This window comes from Triplophysa rosa, linkage group LG4 (assembly GCF_024868665.1).
Source record: "Triplophysa rosa linkage group LG4, Trosa_1v2, whole genome shotgun sequence".
Lineage (NCBI taxonomy): Eukaryota > Metazoa > Chordata > Actinopteri > Cypriniformes > Nemacheilidae > Triplophysa > Triplophysa rosa.
Genome location: NC_079893.1, coordinates 13,866,483 through 13,890,413, shown reverse-complemented (window position 1 = coordinate 13,890,413; position 23,931 = coordinate 13,866,483). Strand labels below are relative to the sequence as shown.

Sequence of the window (23,931 nt, the reverse complement as noted above, 5' to 3'; positions counted from 1 at the left end):
AAGCAAACCTCAAGAGTAACTGAGCACGATAACAAACTAATTAAAAAAAAAATCTGGGTTATTTCATAAAACATTTTTTTACGTTTTCTAACGTTTTCTTAGTTTTGTGTTGCTTAAAACTAAATATGAACTTGTTTTTGCTGTGTTTCTGTTTTAAAAATGCAGATCATCTTTTCTGTTTTCACCTGCTTTCACCAGTTCATTTTCTCCAAATAAATAAAAATAAATTATATGAAATTTGGGAGAAATGTTGTCAAAAGTTCACAGAAATAAACAAAAATGATCATTTTACCAAATCACATTCTTATCAGAAAAAGAGGAAAATACTTTTTAAATGGACTCTGAATTTTATCTGCAGCTATACTGTCTGTGTGTTTGGGGTATATCCCCACCCAGGATATCTGCTAGTCCACACTTCTGCACCTGGCAGGAACCGGGCCTGATTTATATTTATTTATATTTTTATATGTCAATTTTTTGTAAGATTTCAGTATAGTATTTTGCGCTCTTTCTGAGATGCGACTCGGTTTTTAGTGATTTTTCTGCATGAAAGTTGCACTGATACATATGTTTGACTTTTATACACAACTCATAGATAAAAAGTATTTAACATTATGTCTAAACACTCTGGCATTAAAGTAGAGAGCTTTCTAGGCTATAAAAGATGGAAAAGCAAATAAATCGTTGTAGCAGTTGTTTCAGTCAGTCGTCGGCTTTGTTTGGTTGCCATTAGCCTATTTAGGTTTAAAATGAATGCTGCTATTTTTTTTGGCTATTTCAAGCTATTTGGGCAATTTTTGCAATAAAACAAACCAGCACAAAAAAACAGTAATATAAATCTAAGTCAAACTATCTGCTGTTTTGGGAGAAGTTGCATAACTGAGAAAATCTGTACGGTCACATTTGTGAGACAATCTGCACGGTCACATTTGTGAGAAAATCTGCACGATCACATTTGTGAGAAAATCTGCATGGTCACATTTGTGAGAAAATCTGGACGATCACATTTGTGAGAAAATCTGGACGATCACATTTGTGAGAAAATCTGGACGTCACATTTGTGAGAAAATCTGCACGGTCACATTTGTGAGAAAATCTGGACGATCACATTTGTGAGAAAATCTGGACGTCACATTTGTGAGAAAATCAAGCTGAGAGAATCTCATAAAAAGGTGAGACTTAAACACAGTACATTTATATGTTACACCTTTGCATTTTCTCTCGAATTGCATTATGTATTTGTAAAACGCTTTCTGTTTGTTTCAGAGTTTAGTTTCTTTTGCAAAAAAGGTTGCGTTTGTTTGCAAAACGCTGGATTTGTTTGTTAAGTTTAGGCACAATTTTCGCTCCATAAGATCCTGTGCGGATCACTGCCCATCATAAATGCTACTATCTGTGTGAAAGAAGCTTTCCTTTTTCCTTTATAGATTATCAGTCAGGAGACAAAAGCACAAGTCGCTTGTTCTTGACCACATATGCCACGTTTACCTTCAGGCTAATTGGTCCTTAGCACTGGACAACATTAAGTGTGCTTGCTGTCTCCAGTCCTTACTCAGCACAAGTGATTATGCTTCCGTAAATTTCACAGATTAATTTCTATTTAAGTGAATCTGTTTACTGTTTGGGCCTAATGCATCTATCGTGTGTTGCCACTCTAGATTATTGCACTAATGCAGACATGGTCACTTAGTTTCTCCTCTGACTGTAGCTAGTATTTAAGACCGAAGGTATTTATGACCATCAGGGCCACTCCTACTACTTCCATGTGAATATGAACCCTCCACCCCACCCTAGCACGCTGTGCATTGCCATATGTAGGCAGGCTTGGCAGAAGCACCAGTGAGGCATCAAAATTAGCAGCGTCAACTTATCTGCCTCCTTGTGTTGTTCCTGTGTATGTCTTTGCTTTTGTGTAGTGCAGTTAAAGCTTAAGTGTTGTATAGGTATTTCATCTAAAAATTCTGTCATCAACTCACCCTAATGTTTTTAAAGCTTTATGAATTCTTATTTTTGTAATCTTAAACCATAAAATTGACCTAATATTATTAAAAAAATTATAATATTTGTTTAGTGTCATAAAATTGGATTTCAACAATTGGAGCTTATGAGTTGTTTCAAGTGCACGTTTTGCCATTGTCTCTTTGAAGGGCTGTTTACACAACAGAGTTTTCAACGGAAAACTGAAGCCTTAATGTGTTTTGGCTGTTTGTTTACACAAAAACTGCCTTTGGGGAACTGACAACGCAAACTTTTGAAAACAGATTTCGAAGTGTATGTTTTTTAAAAAACAACACCGTTATAGTCTCCATGTAAACTATGAAAACAGAAGTATAAACGGTGAAGTCATGTGCATGTGTTTTACGTGTTCAGTCTAAACAGGCATGCACGAGTATACTCAAAACAAGAATGGAGGCCAGGGGCGACAGAAGGACATTTTTCTTAGGGGTCCTAAGGGGGGGCTTAACAGTTTGAGGGTGGGCTTAAAAAATTATAAAATTAATAAATGCCTTAGCTAGATAACATGCAATTTTTCCGTTTAAATACAACAGCTTCTTAAAAATGTTGTTGTAGTGCATTTGCCACACTTCTCCCATGAGTGCACTTAGTTATAGTTATTGTTAATTAATAAAGATTTTGTGACCATTTTAGAACAAGCTTACATTATATGCTGTGCTTTTTTGTTGAACACATTATGCAATGTGAAAAGTAGCCTACGAAACAAACATATTTATGAACTAAACTAAAGAACAAACAGAAAAAGCAAATGAAGCAGAATACAGCAATTAACATACAGAACGTACTGTAGCTTACACTCGGTGTATGGTTTTGTTATTACTTCCCAATTTTTGTTAAGAAAAAATGCATATCAACAAGCACAAAGTTCGAGTCTTTCACTAAGGGTCCTTTGCTAGCCTAATTATTCCTTCTATAACCAAAAGCAAACTAATCAATGCTATACTCCTCTGTTCTTTGTATTGCAATAGAATTAGCAGTAAAACGGGCTTATTTCAGCAAAGACCCATAGAGTGCAGATTAATCCAAACGTTGAATATATTTACAATTGGCCCGAACTCCATATACTCTGTTGTAGTGTTGTCACGGTACCAAAATTTCAGTAGTCGGTACCAATACCAGTAAAATTCCACGGTTCTCGGTACCAATTTCGGTACCAAAGCAAAACACAAGTACATGCTAATTGAAACATAATTTTATTAATAAAGCTCATTGTTAATATAAATGTATAGAAAGCAATGCCATTTTGTATACATGAAGTTTAAGTTAATTGTTGCTGAAACTGTTGTGTGCTCTCTGGGGTCTTTCATGCTGATGAACATCCTCCTCGGTCTGCTGCTGTATAAGACAAATAGAAGAAACTTCAGTAAGTCAACTGACTGAACAAACATGCATATGCAATATTAAATCAAACATCAGTTTTTATACTGCATTTACACAAGATTACTTACATTAAGGTAACTGTATATTAAAATAATAAATGCAACAGATATATTTTTCTTTAGTTTAAATGTGGTTTTTTAAACCTAATAGAGTTATCTATCCAAGACATACACATTGCTAGTCATGCAGTTAGTATGATAGTTTTCTAGCACATAGATTGCAGATAGGCCTACATAAAATACTAGGTACTGTAAACCCCATCCTGTCCTCCCATTTATTTTACCCCATTACAGTTATAAAATCATTAAATGGTTAATAAGGACACTTGACTGGATTAGCATTGGCGCTAACAAATTAACACGCAAACAGGGACGTTTGTTTTAACGTAACCTTTAACTTAACATACAGTATGCTACAACATTCATAATGCAAACGAGAACAGAATTTGAAACTTACCGCTTGAACTTGTTAACTTAAATCCGGATGCTTCCTCGTTTCACCACAAAACTCTTCGTTTTCTTCGTGATATGACTTGAATCTGAAGTATTTCTGTGCGCATCTCTTGTGGATCGGAGCCGCGCTTATCCGCTCATCACGTCTTGTTGCGTCTATAAAAAGTTTCCGACTGACAACCTGTCAGACAGAGCATCAGTACCCGGTTGACCCGGTACGTCGGTACTACCGGGTCTTGTGAAAATTAGGTACCGACAACTTTTTTATTTTTAGGTACCGACTTGGACCCGAAGTACCGGTACTTTTGACAACACTACTCTGTTGTAGTTTTAAAATTCTGTAACTATAACGTAAACTGACACCGTGTCTACCGGATGCCCGACGCGACATGTCAAAGGATATTAGAAACGCATTAGAACCCATTATAATTTTATATTTTGTCCACACTGGATGCCTCGAGCCAATCTGCTGGCCTGGAATGCATAATGTAGCGTTTTACTTGTTTTTGTGCTGGTCTGTGTGAATGCAGATAGTTTTGACATTGTCATGTGTTCATGAAACTTTTTAAAAACGCTAACTTTTTTACTACGTTGTTGTCGTCATGTAAACGTACCTTGATATACTTCACTGGCCAAAGTTTTACAAACCTCTGAAACAAATCAGGTGAAAATGCTTAATTAAGATGTTTAAATTCTTTAAGTGCTTCGTAAGTGCCATCTGGAAAATTTGGAACTTTCCCCCAAGGTTTATCAATTGTGACTATGAGACCTGACCAGAGGGCTGTTCCATAAAAGGCCACTAAGAAAAGCGTCGATTAAAGCCAACACCTGACTTGAATGAACCGAACTCATCAGTCACGCTTAATTCGGTTCCATAATGGTAAGTTGAAGATCATGTGATCTGATTTATTTGAGTTAGGTTCACCTAGTTCAGATAATTGCGTGTGCATGCTAATATTCTGCAGCCCTGCAAGTCAATAGTGTCTACAAGTCGAGCTTTGATCAAATCGATCCGCTAAGGAAAAGAGAGCGGTGATGATTGGTGCTCTTCTTCTTTTTATGTGTTTAATGGCAGTTAACATCCAGCTTATTGGTGCTTTACCGTCACCTTCTGCAAAACATGTGAAGAATTTTAACCTCAAATGTACGAAACTGTGGTACTACCGCTGCAAATAACGAAACCAGAGGGAAAGATTGGCAAGAAATTCTTAAATAACTCTATGCATGCAGTAAGTAGAAAGTGTTCAAATATATTCAGATAGCCTATTTTAATACAAATAAATTAAATAATACTATATAATAATCTTTGCTACAATTTATTCAAAGAGTAAGCAAGGAAAAGGGTTAAAATATGTTGTACAAAAATGTTAAACCTACATTACTTGTTTTTATTTTGTATAAAATGTATTACAATACAGTGCTGTGTAAATGTATTAAAGAGTTTAAAGCAGTGATTAACAGAGTTTAAATCTTAATTTCAGATAACATCTACAATACGCCCTTTTCACAATGACGTCACTTAACTTCCACCTTTGCAAAGCAGTGTATCATAACATCCGTTTTGCAACAAACAAGAAGAAGAAGAAGAACTTCCGTTTTGCCGTCGCGCTGGAATTTAACAACAGTGAGAAAAAAAACTGACAGAACACGTATTCAAGTACTTATCCTAGCACCTTCGCTAACACAAAAAGAAAACAAAACACTTACCTTCATAATCAAACAGGTACTGTTCAACGAAGAATTTGTATCCTTTCTCTAGCTTTGATCTTGTTGTTAGCGAAAATTTGTCTGCAAGACGTACATCATCTAGACGTATTTGTGGCAGATGTGCAAGCCACTTGGTAAACTCCATTCTGAGGCGCTAGCGGAAGTAACTTCTACTTCTTCTTGAGTTTTACTGGCGGTTGGCAAATCAGCTTATAGGTGCATTACCGCCACCTTATGAACTGGAGTGCTAGCGGAAGTAATGATACACTGCTTCGCGGCAGAACGGAAGATGCGTGACGTCATGTGAAAAGGGCGTATTCAGAATAAGGTGTCTGTATGTTCACAGGTTAGTCTAGGTACAGAATTCACTGTTTGCACATGCACATTGAAGGCCCACTTGTATGTTGAGGTGCTCACATTGTGTGTTTTGCAAATATGATTGTCTGCAGGACACTGTAGACTGGGACCACATGCGACAAAGGGAATTACAACAAAATGCCAATAGCACCCCATCAAATCATTTTTTCTGTTCGTACAGAATAATACAAAGAAGATAAAGACTGTTTACAAGCTCTACCTTTGCACAAAAAGGAATATAGCTGAAAAGTTAATAAAGTTGAAAGTTAAACCTGAAAATCCAACAACTGGAAAAAGATGCAAGAAAAACCGCCTGCAGCAAGCAGATATAGCCTACAATAAAATAATTTTATTAAACTGAAGGAAAAGTAAAAAATTTAAGGCTACAAAGAATGATAACTCTGTCTGTTTAATTGTCATCAAAAATCATCTTATTGCCCCATCAGTCTTTCTCTACAACCATCATTGGCAGCCTCTCTCTCATCAGGCAGACAATAATCAACACACACAAGGCATCCCATTTTACCTTGCCATTTTTGCTGTAGGTCACTATAAATTATTTGGATTATATCTTTTTGGCCAATATAATTGTTTGAAATTGTTATGCTATCAAATTGATATAATCTATCACAGATGTATGACAACAGACAATATATTCATTTATTATTGTGTTCTATAATTTATTTAATTGATTTCTTTACATGTTTATTTATAATGTTCATTAAAGTGATGTAATATTGCATCATGACAGAGAATCAGTGGTAATCTCATCACATTACGTTGACCTCTAGTTAAGCAACAACTAAGGCTTAGCCTGACCGTTAGCCTGTCCCAGACCAGGCTAATTTCCCAGCATAAGTTGCCATAGTAACTGATTTCTAACTATTTTAAGTTTACTTTATGAAACCGAATCGACTGACAATAAGTTTGAATTACCAAAATAAGACTGGTTTATTTCGTAATCTTGTTTTATGGAACAGCCCTCAGGTGTGGCTGAAAAGATAAACACTTCGGCTTTGATGGTGTACAGTCTCTTGCTCATGAAGTTACACAGAAGACTGCTATTACTCTTAAGATTTGATTCTTCCTCTTAATACTCTTACTATAATACTTTACTATGAGGGTAAATGGATAAAAATACCAGCTAATGACCAGTTTTGGGGACCCACTGCTCTGCACATTTTGTTTATCTCTCTTATCTGACATACTCAGTTCAGTTCAGTTCAAGGAGATTTCACCTGCTGAACTGATGATTTTAATAAGGTGTGTTAGAGTCACTGTTACAATGTCCCTAAAATTTCATTTCATGTTGTGTGTAATGTTGCTGTGCGTGAATGTAAGCAGTCTGCCAAGTTGTAAAGATGAAAATCCAGGGCTTACCTTGGGGCAGGCAGAGCCAATAGCCTCTGACCTGCAACTGCCAGGTCAAAGTCAAGTCGTGTCTCCATTGTCAGGCCAGTATCGGCAGCACTGCCCTAAAAACTCGCCATAAACACGCTTCTCTGCAACAAAGGTCACACAGTCCCACCTACTGATTGCATAATCTCACAACAAACATGATGAGACTTTTTTTTTCTTTAGTGTTCGCTTGGTGAAAGATGAAACCATAAAGCTAGTATGAGATATTTGACTATGTAAAAATACATACACGTAAGATACGTCCTTAAATATGACCTTAGTTGCATCTCAGAAGAGTTAAATAGGTGGACATCAGAAAACAAAAGGTTCCCGTCAGACAAACATTTAAATAATGTGCCTGCCAATAATTAAAGATGTCTAATAAAATGTCACAAAAGGTGACTATGAGATAATCATTTAAAGAATGTGGCCATTACGTTTTTTATTGAATCCACAGAATCTTTAAATGTCTTAAGACTTTTCAATAGCCTCAATGATAATAGCAGAGTTTTCCTTTATTTTACATAAAAAGTTTACTTCAATGCTGACGATTCTCAATTTTAAGTTTAATCTGCAGTTATTTGCACAGCAAATATTATGTGCCTTTGACCTTACTAGGAAAATACTAGCCGTTGGCCCAGAGCCCCTGAAGTAACTTAACTTTCAAAAAGTCCGCAAGTGTATGATGTCTAGTTTAAAAAAAATCTGTTCAGATTTTGAAAGTCTTGTAGTGTATTCCAGCCATGAGCTGTTATAGCAGCAAAGAAAAAGATAACTCATAATTAATGCCCATGGTTTTATTCAAGAAGCACAAGGTTCAACAGTTGCTAAATACTTGTCTGTGTGTATGTGTCTTTGTTTGTTTTGTCTATGCATGCTACAGGTGTGTTCTCATTTGAGCAAGAACTGAATGAGGATGGGCCCTATGGCAGTGAGGATCTGAACGAGTTGGAGGTGAATGGCAACTGGACCCCTCAGGAAAAGGCTTTGCATGAAGCCCGATTGAAAGCCAAGGCTAAGCGCAGGCTGCGTAAATCATCCTCTCGAGACTCCACCCGGGAATCGCTGTCAGAGTCTGTTTCAGGAGAGCCGTCTACCGATCCACACAGCCCCAAGGGCAAAAATGCTGTGAATGACCGAAAGTCACGGACAGGGAAAGGTCGAGGACTACCTAAAAAAGGTAGAACTGTAGAATGTAGGACTGTCAATTGTATGGCCCTGTGTTTTTCGCGATGTAGAAAATGAGGAATTTGCATAAAAACGGAATTTGCTATATAACGCAGAGTGGGAAAAAAGAGAGGACCTACTAGGGGTGTAACGTTCAAATTACTCACGGTTCGGTTTGTGTCACGGTTTTAGGGTCACTGTTTTGGTTCGGTTTGTGCTATGTTCAGGGAAAAGGGACTACTGACAAATAAAAATAAGAACAAATGTGACTCTGGACAACAAAACCAGTCTTATGGGTCAATTTTTCAAAATTGAGATTTTTACATCACCTGAAAGCTGAATAATAAAGCTTTCTATTGATGTATGGGTTGTTAGGATAGGACAATATCAGGTGGAGATACGACAGTTAAAACTCTGGAATCTGAGGGTGCAAAAAAAATCTAAATATTGAGAAAAAGAAGTTGTTAATCGGAGGCACTGTAGCAGGCCATCCACTCACAAAAATAAAGTTTTGATATATTTATGGAAGGAAATTTGCTAAATATCTTCATGGAACATGATCTTTACTTAAAATCCTAATGATTTTTGGCATAAAAGAAAAATAGATAATTTTGACCCATACAATGTATTTTTGGCTTTTACTAAAAATGTTTCTGTGCTACTTAAGACTGGTTTTGTAATCCAGGGTCACAAATACACTGCGTTCCAAATTATTATGCAAATGATATCTTTCTCTGGTTTTCCTAATTTGTCGATGCAAATGACAGTCAGTATAATTTTCAAGTAATCAACAGTTAGGGTACATTTGGAATTTTATTGAACAAACCTCCCACTGACAACAGTATTTATTTAAAAAATGAAAAACTCAAAATGCACTGTTCCAAATTATTATGCACAACAGAGTTTGAAAACATTTCATAGGTTGTAAAAAACTGAAAATGGTCATTTGTTGAATTTGCAGCATTAGGAGGTCATATTTACTGAAATCAAAAGCTATTTCAATCAAAAACATCCTAACAGGGCAAGTTACATGTTAACATAGGACCCCTTCTTTGATATCACCTTCACAATTCTTGCATCCATTGAACTTGTGAGTTTTTGGATAGTTTCTGATTGAATTTCTTTGCAGGATGTCAGAATAGCCTCCCAGAGCTGCTGTTTTGATGCTAACTGCCTCCCACCATCATAGATCTTTCGCTTGAGGATGCTCCAAAGGTTCTCAATAGGGTTGAGGTCAGGGGAGGATGGTGGCCACACCATGAGTTTCTCTCCTTTTATGCCCATAGCAGCCAATGACACAGAGGTATTCTTTGCAGCATGAGATGGTGCATTGTCATGCATGAAGATGATTTTGCTACGGAAGGCATGGTTCTTCTTTTTGTACCATGGAAGAAAGTGCTCAGTCAGAAACTCTACATACCTTGCAGAGTTCATTTTCACACCTTCAGGGACCCTAAAGGGGCCCACCAGCTGTCTCCCCATGATTCCAGCCCAAAACATGACTCCGCCACCTCCTTGCTGACGTCGCAGCCTTGTTGGGACATGGTGGCCATCCACCAACCATCCACTACTCCATCCATCTGGACCATCCAGGGTTGCACGGCACTCATCAGTAAACAAGACTGTTTGAAAATTAGTCTTCATGTATGTGTGGGCCCACTGCAACCGTTTCTGCTTGTGAGCATTGGTTAGGGGTGGCCGAATAGTAGGTTTATGCACAACTGCAAGCATCTGGAGGATCCTACACCTTGAGGTTTTCGGGACTCCCGAGGCACCAGCAGCTTCAAATACCTGTTTGCTGCTTTGCAATGGCATTTTTGCAGCTGCTCTCTTAATCCGATGAATTTGTCTGGAAGAAACCTTCCTCATTCTGCCTTTATCTGCACGAACCCTTCTGTGCTCTGAATCAGCCACAAATCTCTTCACAGTACGATGATCTCGCTTAAGTTTTCGTGAAATATCTAATGTTTTCATACCTTGTCCAAGACATTGCACTATTTGACGCTTTTCGGCAGCAGACAGATCCTTTTTCTTTCCCATATTGCTTGAAACCTGTGGCCTGCTTAATAATGTGGAACGTCCTTCTTAAGTAGTTTTCCTTTAATTGGGCTCACCTGGCAAACTACTTATCACAGGTGTCTGAGATTGATTTCAGTGATCCAAAGAGCACTGAGACACAATACCATCCAAAAGTTTAATTGAACAATATAAAATTAAATGTTTACGACACTTAAATCCAATTTGCATAATAATTTGGAACGCAGTGTACATGCATAACAATTCTATAAAACAGATGAAACAGAAGTCATGATTACAGTATATTAATCTTTTATGGAAAATATAAAATATATATTATAATTAGGGCTGTCAACGTTAACGCGTTAACGCATGCGATTAATTTTTTCAAATTAACGCGTGAGAAAATATTTATCGCAATTAACGCAGCATCCGTTTGTTTTGACATCCTTTGTCTAGCGTTACATTATGTAATCACGCTCTTATTCGTGTACAGGCTTTTAAACCACTTAAGCGCGATTTGAAACAGTTGCTTTGAGGCGTTCAATGAAGATAGACAGCTTCTAAACTGTGGGACGCGGCAAAACGCAACGAGAGGTCCAGTCTGGTGTGTACAGTAACGGCTGCGTCGGTGAATCTCTGTCAGACAGCGCATCCGTGTTAAGTTCTCTTTCGTGCTTGAATGGATAAAACCACACAAGATTATGTCAGAAAGCCCGTTTTGTCTAGCATTTTCTTAAGCACAGACTTCAAAGTGTAAAATAAAATCTTAAATGAATGCAAAGAGTTGTGAAAATGGGAGTGCGGTGACGGTCAGATCTGCGTACTGAGACAGCTCTTAAAGGGGCCCGTTCTTAAACGTGCTGCTGTGACTCCTGTCACTAATGTTAATCAAAGAACAAAATAAAAGAAGAAATCAATGTGATTTTATAGCTTTAATGAGAATTCTTCTGCATTTAATTTATAATTTAGCATTAAAGACTGTAAAGTGTCCTTCAATTTCCTACATGAGCTCTCAATTATACTGTTGAATGGCTATAATTAATGTTAAAATAATCAATTTAATAGAGACATCAGTTACAATACGAATATCAAAATGTTAGCTTTCATAAAATTATGCTGTTAAATAAATATGTTGTTTCTACATCAATTTGAAGATTAAATGTGAAATTATTCAAATGTAAAAGTAATAAATAAATAAAATTGTTGTGTGCGATTAATCGTGATTAATCACAGAAAAAATGTGTGATTAATCCGATTAATTTTTTTAATCGATTGACAGCACTAATTATTATCAAATAAAACATAACATTGCATATGTACAAATTAAATAAAGATGAATCATAATTGAAGTTACAGAAGCTATTGAGTCACAAGCAGTGAGTGATTTCCTTGACTTTTAACAGATAGCAGGAATATGCTGCTGTCGCTTTAAGAGGAATGCAACAGGTGCAGTACACTGATACTGTACACATGCGTTGTTTTTCGTCTGTTTCGTCCGTTCACTTAAGACATAACCTACTATGTTTGTTAAGATACTCGACAAGAGGGGCGTGTTGACCTACTTCGTGTGTGAATTTGTCCATTTAAGCGCAAGACTTCAAAGAAAACTCAAGTAGTCTGAGACTCAGCTTTCCTTGTGTGCGCTTCGGATCTTCTCACAGCGCGCAAGCAAGTTTTCTTGTGCATCATCTTGCACTTAAATGTTTAAATTGGCAAGGCTTGAATGAGTGTAGTTTAAACAGCAACATGTGCTGTTCAGGTCTCACCTGCACTCGCGCGAGCGCTCACAACACCTGGGTGATGAAAGCATAAATGACTGTACAGCATACGTCAATCCTATTGAAATTTGTCTACGTTATTTGATTTGTTGTAGATATTAAATGTGTGTCCATCGACAAACATACATTAGCTGAACTTTGTCTGTTTTACGCATTATCATTTTTAACGAACCACATTATAAATGCGTCGTCAGATTTAAGATGAGCCGCGGTCCCCGAACCGTTGGTGGAGAACCGTGTGGTTCAATTTTTTACCGAGAACCGTTACACCCCTAGTACCTACTAAATAAATAAAAAAAGAGTACTTATTATTAAAAAATATTACTTTCTTAAACAATAGTACTGAAATTTAAGTAAACACAAAACACAATGTACTGGTAAGATACTGGTTTATATTGTACAACTTTTGTACAACGGATTTCATAGGGCTCTACCATTAATTGTTTATGCATACGACTGGAATTAGATGCATGTTATATAAAATAATGAACATAATATTTTGAGCCAAATTTGTTACTTGGAAGTACCTGTATAAACTAGACTTCAGATGAGCTGTACATGATTAACACTGATACAGGGCTCTAGAGTGCGACCAATTTGGTCGCACATGCGACTTGATTTCTCAATGGTGCGACTAAGAAAAATCTGAGGTCGCACCGGTGCAACCAGCCGTTCGAGGGAGAAAAAAAGTCTCCGCGACTCTGAAAGTCTTCCTGTGATTCAACAACAGACACACATTAGGCCCATATCGTGGTCTAAACCAATCAGAGATAGTGAAGGGCGGACCGCCCCTCTGATTGGCCGTGGTAAGTGTGTGTACCAGAGGTCGTGTTAACCGAAAATTCTCTGTCATTGACAAAAAATGTTTACCAGTGACGGAAAAATCTGAACGTCGTCCGTCCGTCCGTCCGTCAGCTATTTTGACGGATTACAATGATGGCAATTTGTAACTCCCCGTTTCCCTTCATTAGAGCGTGATATGCTCGCGAAGGGACGTGCGTGTTTTCACACGTCATTGTTACCGACTAGACATATGTGATGCGATCTGAGAAAACCCGTCGGATGTCACGCTGGGACGCGGGAAAGACAGTTCACCTATCAAAGTAAACTACATAACATGAAGAATGAAGGAGTATCAATGCACATTTCCCGCCAGTCCTGTGTAAACTACGGCATGCAAAGTTTTTTTCATACAATGTTTTCGTGAGATGGCGGATCGTCTGCAGCACCGGGAGCTGCTCATGCGAGCCGGACCGCGATCGCAAAACATACAAGGGATGATCAAAAGTCCACACACTATGCACATGATAAACAAGGTAAAACTTGCTTCACTGCTTATTAGTTGTTGTCCGTAATGTTTGCTAGTTTCCTCATGTAGTGATAACGGCAGAGCTCTCGTTCTTTAAGTGTGCCCTGCACCTTTATTCAAACGGTTTTGTACAGTATTTTTATAGACTTCAACACTAGGAAATGTTTTTTTATTAAATTGTTATTAGAGTAAGTCTTTCACCACTGTAAAGTGACTTTTACTTGTGATACTGGACTGTTGTGCTTTTATTTTCATCACTTAACTTTAAACCCATTTTCCTCCAAATTCCGTTCCTGAAAATCATAGCGCTTCAGCAGACCTCAGCCATAACTTTTGTTACATACATACAATGAGAAAAATAAAAACTGATTTGGAAAGGGCTTGGTATGAAAAACTGTAATATATAAATTTGCACCATGTGTTGGGTTTTCCCAGATCGAATCACATATGAACATAAACATTAAAACATTAAATATATAGATGACTATAAACAACAACGGCTTTATTGGGCATTCAGTTGTATTAAAATACAACAAGTTCCGAGACGCAAGTACAGTGTGATGACGTCACGAACATACTAATTACCACCTAACGCCACCTTGCACCATAGTGACGGGTAATAATAGATTATGACGGATTTTTTACGAGCCTGTCAGTCAAAATGATGGACAATAAAAAGTCTAGCGCAACCTCTGGTGTGTACGTGTGAAAATGCGTGTGCTGCAGTCAGAAAGAGAGAGGGGAGGAGCCTATAGGCCTGTCAATTAAACAGAGTGGATGTAGCCGTGGATGATGAGAGAAGATGAAAAGAACGATTGACAAATTTTTCGTGAATAATGTTAAGTTAAGGCCTGATCCGTCTGAAAATCATAAGCAAGGCTCTGACACGGAGCCATCAACCTCCCAGGTTATGTCAAGCCCTGGTCCATTTATCTTGAGATGTTTTAAGTTTCAGTTCAGTGAAGCACTTTAAGCACCAACACTTTTTCAGTAAGTTACCTTTCTTGTAGAATTGTGCTTCAAATAAAGAACTTTATGTTGACCAGGTTGTTAGTTAATCATTTACAAGTCAATTGTGCCTATGAACTGGTAAAACTGCGGTGTTAAATGCGATGCGGTCGAAAATTTGGGTGCACCTAACTTTTGTGCTGGTGCACCTAAGAAAAAAAGTTAGGAGCACCATTGCAACCAGTGCAAAAAGTTAGTCTAGAGCCCTGTGATATCATACTGGAGAAGTTTTGTGCATATAAATATAAATCACGTTTTAGACCCCGTTTACACATGTATTTAATGCTGGACACTTGAAACTGAATCACCTAAAAAGGAATCAGGTGTAAACAGAACCAATAATCTTTAAAGATAAACATTTTGTATTTTACTTTTGTCTTCGTTTCACACTGATTCCTCTTATGACCAGGTGGAGCCGGAGGTAAAGGTGTGTGGGGGGCAGCGGGTATGGTGTATGAGGTGGAGGAGCCCGACTCTAAGGACCCTAATTATGATGAATTTGCACAGGTAAGAACACTTGCGCAAAAATACTATATAACGTTTAGAGTAGGAAATAAACATTTTGTAAATACTCTACTTAATGTATGATGTGTAACTAGCCTCTCACTTTTTTTTTTCAAATTTTTGAAGAGTGGCCTGACCTTAGTATCTGGATTGTGTTCACCATGCTGTTAGAAACGGTTAAGGCTTTGCCAATCATTTATCAACCCGAGCGCTTATCTTGTTCCACAGGCAGCTCCTTAATATTATGACAGGAAGACAGATGTGTTGTTTTGGTTGAAAGTCAGTGATACAAATGTAGCCACAAAACCACCTCATTTTGATGCATTTGATACAATGAATTTACCAAACTTTGTGTTTGTTGGCTATTTAGAAGTTATTTACTACAGAATTAAAAAAGGCCTTTTAGTCAATAAATAAGGGGGATCATTTTTATTAGCTTTAAGTTCTTCGTCTCATAGTAAACATTAAACTTGTTTTTCTAATGCCAATCTTTTGTGTCTTTATCAGGGAGACACTGTTTATGCCACAGTAGTACCAGAGCTGGATGAGAAAGAACTTGAGAAGACCATCAACCCCATTGTGCAAGAGTACTTTGAGCATGGAGACACCAAAGAGGTGGAGGTGAGATAAGTTCTGGCATATACCAAATAACAGAAGCTTTGTTTCACACCAGAGAGGAAAATGTTGACTGTGATGTTTGCTTTGTTTAATAGATTTACAATAAAGAGCATCACTGTTTGACATACAAGTGTCTGCCAAACGCATAAATCCATTACACTAACTTTGATCCAAAGTGACCTTGGAAAATAAACCCATTACTTTGACACTGTTATTACCATGGTTTTCTAAACTACAGGGAATTTTAATGAAAAAATTTTAAAGGTGTGATGAACTGGGCTTGTTTATCGTTTTATCCTGTTGTATGAGGTCTACTTATGAAGTTCGCGTGGTATTTACATTTAAAAACATCAAAATCAATAAGTAATAGGTAGGGATGTAACGGTATCAACATTTCACGATACGATAGTACCTCGGTATGAAGACTACGATACGATATTTATTGAATTTTGTGCAGGAAAAAAAACAAAACAAATGAAGACTTGGAAAAATGTGGTATAAGTGTTTATTAAACTATGACTGAACAAAGATCACATTTATTATTTTTAGATTAGGAAATTTTAAAGTGCAAAGAACAGTAATATAATAGCATAAAAATTAATAACATAAAAATTGAGAACATGAAACATGAAAAAATTCAAATGAAAAAAGTTTGAGTTGTTTGTCAACTTTTAACAACTCACAACCAGTCAGGTACTCGCCTCATTCACTGCTTCACTCACTGCTATTTTTTTTCTCCTCGTATCATCATGAAACTTTTCGGGGTGATGTAACAAATGGCTCTTCATATTAGTCGTATTCCCCGAATTGTACTTCACCGCAGTCTGGCAGTGTCTGCATATTTCAAGGAATGAGTAATTTTATTTCACGGTAACGATATATTTCATGAAACAATCTCCCATTATAATTGTATATTTTATACCTCATTTTTCTTAGATTGATTTAACTAATTTATTTATTACAGTTCATTTAAATGCTCACCATAGTTAAAATGTAGGTAAGTTATGAAAATGTACTAAAGATATCAAATTAAGTTCTGATAATCAGATGTATTATTTATTCATATTTATCTTCTGGCTATATCATATACAGTAGGAAGATAGACAACATATATAACAGTAAAGTATGAATATGCACAAACAATGAGAGTACAGTATATGACTAAACTGGTGTTCATGGGGTCTGTACTGTAGGTCTTTATCGCTCTTCACTCTCTATTAGATGAGCACTTTTAGTGTGTTGCGACTCTTTGTCTTTAGGCTTGTTTATTCTCGGGCTTGTTTTTGCACTGCGAGTCTCTGGTGACTCCTCACGCGTCTCCCAAAACTGGAGGTAGACGCGCGTCACATCAAAGCGCTCACGCGTATCATCGCGCATTTCAACGCAAGTTTCACCTTGGCTCGCCTTAAGTTAAACTTTATAAAACTATTAACAGCTTTTCAAAACAACCTGACTTCTGAAATACGTGTTGAGAATGAGCTTTTTTAAATGCTGGCGCAGATCCCTGCACGAGCACTGCGGGTGAGAGAGAATACGCCGGACTGGAGCGGATCACTAAACTACAGACTGAAAGAAGGTCAAAAGAATGTTTGATACGTTCATTTGTTACGGGTGGATTCATTCATTAGTTTTTTTCAGAATAGCGCCTAATTTGCAGAGCGCCGAGTTAACCACGCCCACTTATTTACATTCCACGGAATACATGGAATAGAAAAATCTCTTACGGTTGACATTTTATTCCGCGGTAACAGAATATTCCGTCATTCCGCCCAGCCCTAGCTTCAGCAATTTGTAAATCCGTTTCTATGCCACTAGCGGCATCCGCCATTTTCGCTCAACTTGATCTGTAGCGGGCGGCAGCAGAGCGCAGAGGATGATGGGCATGCATGGGTTGATGGGAATTGTAGTTCCCGCTTCCCTCAACTCACTCCATTCGGCTGAAAAAACTACACTTTGCCTGGAAGATCTATCGTCATGCGACCACGATAGTATCGAAAAAAAATGCTATCGCGATACTTCGATATTTACAATACCGTTACATCCCTAGTAATAGGCTATTTTCTACCTGGGTTTTGAGGCCGCTCTACAAACGCTCGGTTTGAATGGGCGTTCCGCCATGAAGGCTTGGAAGTAAACGCTCACTGCTATGATTGGATAGCAGTTTGCATAGTAAACTTAGTTGGAGCCTTCTGTGAATTTGGTTAGAGACGTAATGTTTAGGTTACACATTAGCACCATTCGCACGAGATTAGCATTATCTGGGGACCTCTTGTGATTTATAAATTACCTCCCCACATCAGTATTTCATGTGACGCATTTGCACGGGATGATTTTACTCAAATTTACTGACTTATTTCCAGGATGTGATGGCAAGGCTTTGTTTTGAGACCCGTGATAGCGAACCGGACATAAGATCACCGCGATCATGGGTCTAAAATGTTACGAGAGTTTCCATGATAAATAAACAAACGGGAGACTCCCGGTAACTTATGGATATGACCCAGTACCCAAAATAATACCAAAACACTTCAAAACAGCCTCCATTATTCGCAAACGGTGGATAAAACCTTGAAAAATAATATATGAGCCTGCCAAATCACAGAGATCCCAATTCGCAAGGGATTAAGATCACAGACAACCTCTGCAATTAATACAAATGACTAGAGGTCCCCAGGTAATACTAATCTCGTGCGAATAGTGCTCAGGGCATATCAAGCGATCTCTAACAAAGCAATAGTGACGCATAGTACAAAATCTGGTTCCGCGCCACTTGTGTTACTTCAGAATTGTCATGCGAAACCAGTGGGCGGGGCTAGAGAAGTAGTCATTGATATTCTTTCTGTGGAGGCGGTGTTCAACCTATCAATGTCGTCATAGATAGGTGCATTCCAGAACCTGGCGTTCAGTTGTAATCTCAGTAACAAGGGCGTTTTCAGTTCTGACACTTACATGATGTTCACGTGAATACAATTCCTTCTTATATAACAAAAGCTCGGGTTAAAATTGTGGTTTTAATTCATGGCATCTTTAAAAAAGTAAATTTGCTGTATCCGATAATGCAATGATAATTTTACATGCGTTTTCTTGTAATCTAAACTTCTATCTGCTTAATTTTTTTACCTGGTAGATGCTGCTGAAAGAGTTGAATCTGGGCCATCACAGATACGAATTCTCCTCTCTGGCTGTTTCTCTGTCTTTGGAAGGCAAAGCTAGCCATAGGGAGCTCACATCACGGCTTCTCTCAGACCTGTCTGGCAACTTGCTGTCTGAGGATGACATGAAGCGTGCTTTTGACAAAATACTGAAGGAGCTGCCAGACCTCATATTGGATACACCAGAGGCCCCACAGGTTGAGTAATGAATCAAAATATAAACTTGACTGTAACACAAACTCTGATGATAAACTTTAATGGGGGAATATAGAAAAAATCTAATTTTGTTTTATCTTGTAATAATTTGTTTAATGTACACTAGTTAATAAGTGTGTGTGTGGTCATGTATTAATCTATATACCTGAATATTGATTTATACCAAAGTCCGTTTATGGAAGTCGTGCCACTCGGCGGCCGTGTTCGTAACGTCTCTGGGCAGCTATTTACAGCATAGCAAGTCCACAGTCCTATCTATTTGAATGGGGAGGCAGCTATTTCTAAAATCGCTACCGAAAATCACAATTAGACAGCATATTTCCATTTAATAATTAAACATGACATGAACTGTATCGTGTATCTTTCGTTTGCTAAGCCTAAATTGTGCTAAAAAATCATCTTTTTTGATGTCGCCTCATTTACTTCGCCTGCGCACAGGCTGGCAAGTGCCTCAGGAGAGCCCCATACCAGAGAATAGTCAGTCTTTATTGATTGACGATTGGCTCGTTTTACTGGAAGGCGGGACTTCCTTCGCTAAAGCAGCCATATTGAGTGTTGCATTAACGTTGTAACGGCAGTGGAGCATCTTGTTAATATTAATATCTTTGTTTATAGTCGCTGCACAGTAATAAGGATGATGTAGGATAGATATGATTTCTAAACACCAGGAAAAAAATCTTGTTGTAATCCATTTGTTATTTAACTAATGCATGTGAACACATTCTCCAAATAGCCTGGTTTCTGTCTTTACCTCAGATGCTTGGGCAGTTCATTGCACGAGCCATTGCTGACCATGCCTTACCCATGAGTTTCCTCGACTGTTACAAAGGCAAGGTGGACTGTGACCATGCCAGGTGAGCTTGGTGCTGTGTTTTGCTTTTTTAGTTGTATACTTTTTTTACCAGCGATCTTGTGTCCAGATTATGAAGTATTCTGTTACTTGGTCAAGTAACCGTTACAGGGTAAAGTTTATAAACATTTGCACCGCCCCAATGGTTGTCTTAAACCTTGTGCATTTGGTGGACAGTTTATTAGATACCATTCCAGTTTTCCCATTTTACTAGTTTGGTTGGTCCAAAGTACAGAGGGAACATTTATTCAAACAACTGTTTCTAAATCTCAAACATTTGAGAAAGGTTGTTGGGGATGTGGTTGGGAAATTAACATCTGCCAAGTGCCAACTACCGAATGCGTACATTTTGAGGGTCATTTTTCCTTATCAGCCAACACCTGTGATGAAGGACCTGTTTCAGATTAGACATTGAAAAGGAATGCTGTTGCTTTGTGTTATCACGTTTCTTGTAAAACAGATGGAAGATAAAACTGTAGTGTGTGTTAGGGCTGGGCGATATATCGATTTTTAAGATGTATCGATATATTTTTAGACAATATCGTTAATATTGATATGGGGTGTGTTCGACTTGAAGCGGCTCTGTGGTGTCTGACATGCGCAGAGTGAGCAGAGCACTCTCGCTCTACAAGTTTGCTTATGACATGGAGGAAGCAGTGCCAGTCCACACAGCGGAAGATGATCTGGTTTGTAAAAAGAAAAACAGTTCAGTTATTTGGAAATGGTTTGGATTTAAAAGATCTGATGAGCAGCAACAACAAGCTATCTGTAAACGATGCCATAAAACGGTTATGTCAAAAGGTGGAAGCACAACAAATCTCTTACACCACCTGCAAAAATGACACGGCACAAAACGAAACGTGATTGGTTGCTTTACTGTCAGTCACGTGGCCTCTTGGGCGGGCCTTGCCCAAAGAAAGGGGTGATAAGGTCTGGCTATGCGAGACTACGTTGGAAGCTTCTTTTACCCGCAGCGTGCCTTACGAAAGTAACGAAAGTTATTATAATTTTTGTTTACAATTTAAATGTTTTAAGCAAGTGGTGTGCAGCTGTATGTTTTCAAATAGGGTAAAAAAACTCTTTTCACAATTTCTTTTCACAAGCCATTTTAATAAAGGTGATTGTGACATCTCACATGAGGCTTTGACTTGCTAGTAAACATTTATTCCACTTTGTAGTGGATATCGGATATCGCCTTTCATCAAAAAAATACAGAGATATGAATTTTGGTCAATATCGCCCAGCCCTAGTGTGTGTTAGCGTTTTTGATTTTAGTGGCACTCATTTGTACAGCTCGAGCTTGCATCATAGTGCACTTGTGAGGAGTGTCTCAATGCCAGTTTTTCTTATTTGGGAATGCTCGAAATGAACTTAGATCTTCCTATTAGACATTTTTGAGATTTATTAACTAATAACTATTATTTTGACGTTTGCGTCTTTGCACAACATTTGTTTGTGTCGTTTGATAAATACACTGTTTATTTTCTAATGTGTACAACCTTTATAACCTTGTGTTAGAGCTGCACTGGACAGAGCATCTGTTCTGCTCTCCATGAAGAGTGGAATCATGCGGCTTGATAACGTGTGGGGGGTTGGTGGCGGCCAGAGGCCTGTCAAACATCTCATCAAAGAGGTAAGATGGGGGTCAGAAGTCCCTGATTTGTCATAGGTCAGTTTTAAATTTTATTGCAAATCGAGTTAGACAAAGGATCGATCAGTACTGGCATTTGGCAACTTGGGTTAAATATGTATCTGTTGTTTTAAGTATTACTTAAAGCCCCCCTAATCCGGAAAATGCACTTTAACATGTTATTATAACCAGTAACAAGAATGTCTCTGAAAACAACTAAGGTGTGCAGTTGTCGGATGTAAAAACGAACATACAAGTCTTCATTTACTCCCGACATCTGAGCCTCTGAAGACACTGTGGATTAGTTTTATTTCTCAACGGAATGAGCAGAAGACATCAGTGGAAGTCACTTCACACCGGGTTGCTTCACAAACGAATGTTAGTAAAATGCTGGATTCATAATGGGGCATATTAGGTTTTTATAGATCTGATTTAAAGACGTAACGCGTTTGTGCATTCACTCAGAAAACAGCGTGCTCAGTTTTTAAACAAATAACGTGTTTGTCTTATCTTCAAAAACCAAACACATTGTTTTGTATAAGTGAGAGTACATAAGACAGTGTTTCTCATTCGCTTAATGGCCATTCTCTTCAATTCAATTCAATTTTATTTATATAGCGCTTTTCACATAGTGCATTGTTCCAAAGCAGCTTTACAGGAGCAAATAAGAAAAACACAGAAAGGTAAAACACAGCACAGTGCATGGTGTTTATAGACCAAGCAAGATCATTATAATAAATAATATCTAATAAATAAATGAATAAATAAATAAATGCAGTCTCCCGGTGAGCAAGCCAACACTGCACTGCTCTGCTGTGGCGAGGAACCCAAACTCCAATGCTGAATAATGGAGAAAAAAAAACCTCGGGAGAAACCAGGCTCAGCCGGGAGGGCCAGATCTCCTCTGACGTGTCATAGCTGCACTCAGTGACCCCGACCAAAGCCACCGAGCAACGTCCACGAAGAACAGGGAGAGCCCACGAGCCGCGACCCAGGAAGCCCCACCCGCCGAAACCGTGCAGGTCCAACCCGGTCCCATTCCGCGATCAACAACAGACAACAGAGGAACAACCAGGGAAAAGTAGTAATGGCATAATTAACTTTATTCCTCTGTTGTCCGACATCGACCACAAAACAAGACCAACCAGACCAGACCCACACAGTCCCAACAAATGAAACGCCCCGAACCACAACCAACAAGCCCCCCCACTCCCCACAACACCCACCCAGCTACCTCCAATCAAAGTCACTGAGTGCAGCCATAACTTCAAACTGCTGTCATGTGATGTAAGTTTAGCATTAAATACCAAGTATTGTAAATTTAGCATTTATGTGACAGGTAGTCCGTCTTTGCTCTCGGCTGGGGATGGAATTGTCTGAGCTGGGCCGGCCAGATGGTCGCCTTTTTCTTGGGTGGTGATGGAATTGCCTTGGATGGAGCTGGATGGTCAGTCAGTCCGCAGGCTCTCGCAGGAGGATGGCACGGGATTTTCAGATGTAGCTGGCGTAATCTCTAGTTGTGGATGGGCATATGACGTTCATCTGGGTCTGGCGGAATCTCTCCCTACCTCGGGATGGGCATCCCGAGGCGAGGGCAGAAACAGAAAGAGAATAATTAGCGTAGCTGCTGTTCATTAGCTATGTATTAGTGAATGCTTGGCTGAAAAGATGTGTCTTTAATCTAGATTTAAATTGGGAGAGTGTGTCTGACCCTCGAATAGTATCGGGGAGGCTATTCCAGAGTTTAGGTGCTACGTATGAGAAAGCTCTACCCCCTTTGGTGGATTTAGTTATTCTAGGTGTTATCAAAAGTCTGGAGTTTTGAGATCTTAGAGAGCGTGATGGGTTGTAGTGTGGTAGAAGCTCTGTTATGTAGGTAGGGGCTAAACCGTTTAAGGCTTTATAAGTAATTAAAAGAACTTTAAAGTCAATACGATACTTAATGGGTAACCAGTGAAGGGTTGATAACATTGGGGTTATGTGATCGTATTTTCTGGACCTGGTTAGAACTCTGGCAGCTGCATTCTGAACTAACTGTAGTTTGTTTATTGATGATGCAGGACAACCACTAAGCAGTGCATTACAGTAGTCAAGTCTTGAGGTCACAAATGCATGAATAAGCTTCTCTGCATCAGCCACACATAAAATATTTCGCAATTTGGCAACATTTCTAAGGTGGAAGAAGGCTGTTTTTGTGACATTTGAGATGTGATTTTTAAATGACAGGTTGCTGTCTAATATAACGCCAAGGTCTTTAACTGTATTTGTTGGAGTAACAGTGCAGCCTTCAATTTGCAGGTCATAATCCGAAATATTCTGCTCACGTGTCTTTGGTCCGATAAGTAATATTTCTGTTTTATTAGAATTTAA

At 38.3% G+C, this 23,931-nt stretch overlaps 1 protein-coding gene across 2 annotated transcripts in view; it reads left to right on the top strand.

Moving 5' to 3' along the window:
• Positions 1 to 23,931, top strand: part of pdcd4a (programmed cell death 4a) — a 35,303-nt gene that overhangs the window by 3,569 nt on the left and 7,803 nt on the right. For both annotated transcript variants that reach the window (XM_057330855.1, XM_057330856.1), the window contains exons 3-8: positions 8,194 to 8,490; positions 15,001 to 15,098; positions 15,603 to 15,716; positions 18,841 to 19,062; positions 19,838 to 19,935; positions 21,450 to 21,564. In XM_057330855.1, coding sequence (XP_057186838.1) covers positions 8,194 to 8,490; positions 15,001 to 15,098; positions 15,603 to 15,716; positions 18,841 to 19,062; positions 19,838 to 19,935; positions 21,450 to 21,564 — 944 coding nt within the window. The remainder of the gene's footprint in view (positions 1 to 8,193; positions 8,491 to 15,000; positions 15,099 to 15,602; positions 15,717 to 18,840; positions 19,063 to 19,837; positions 19,936 to 21,449; positions 21,565 to 23,931) is intronic.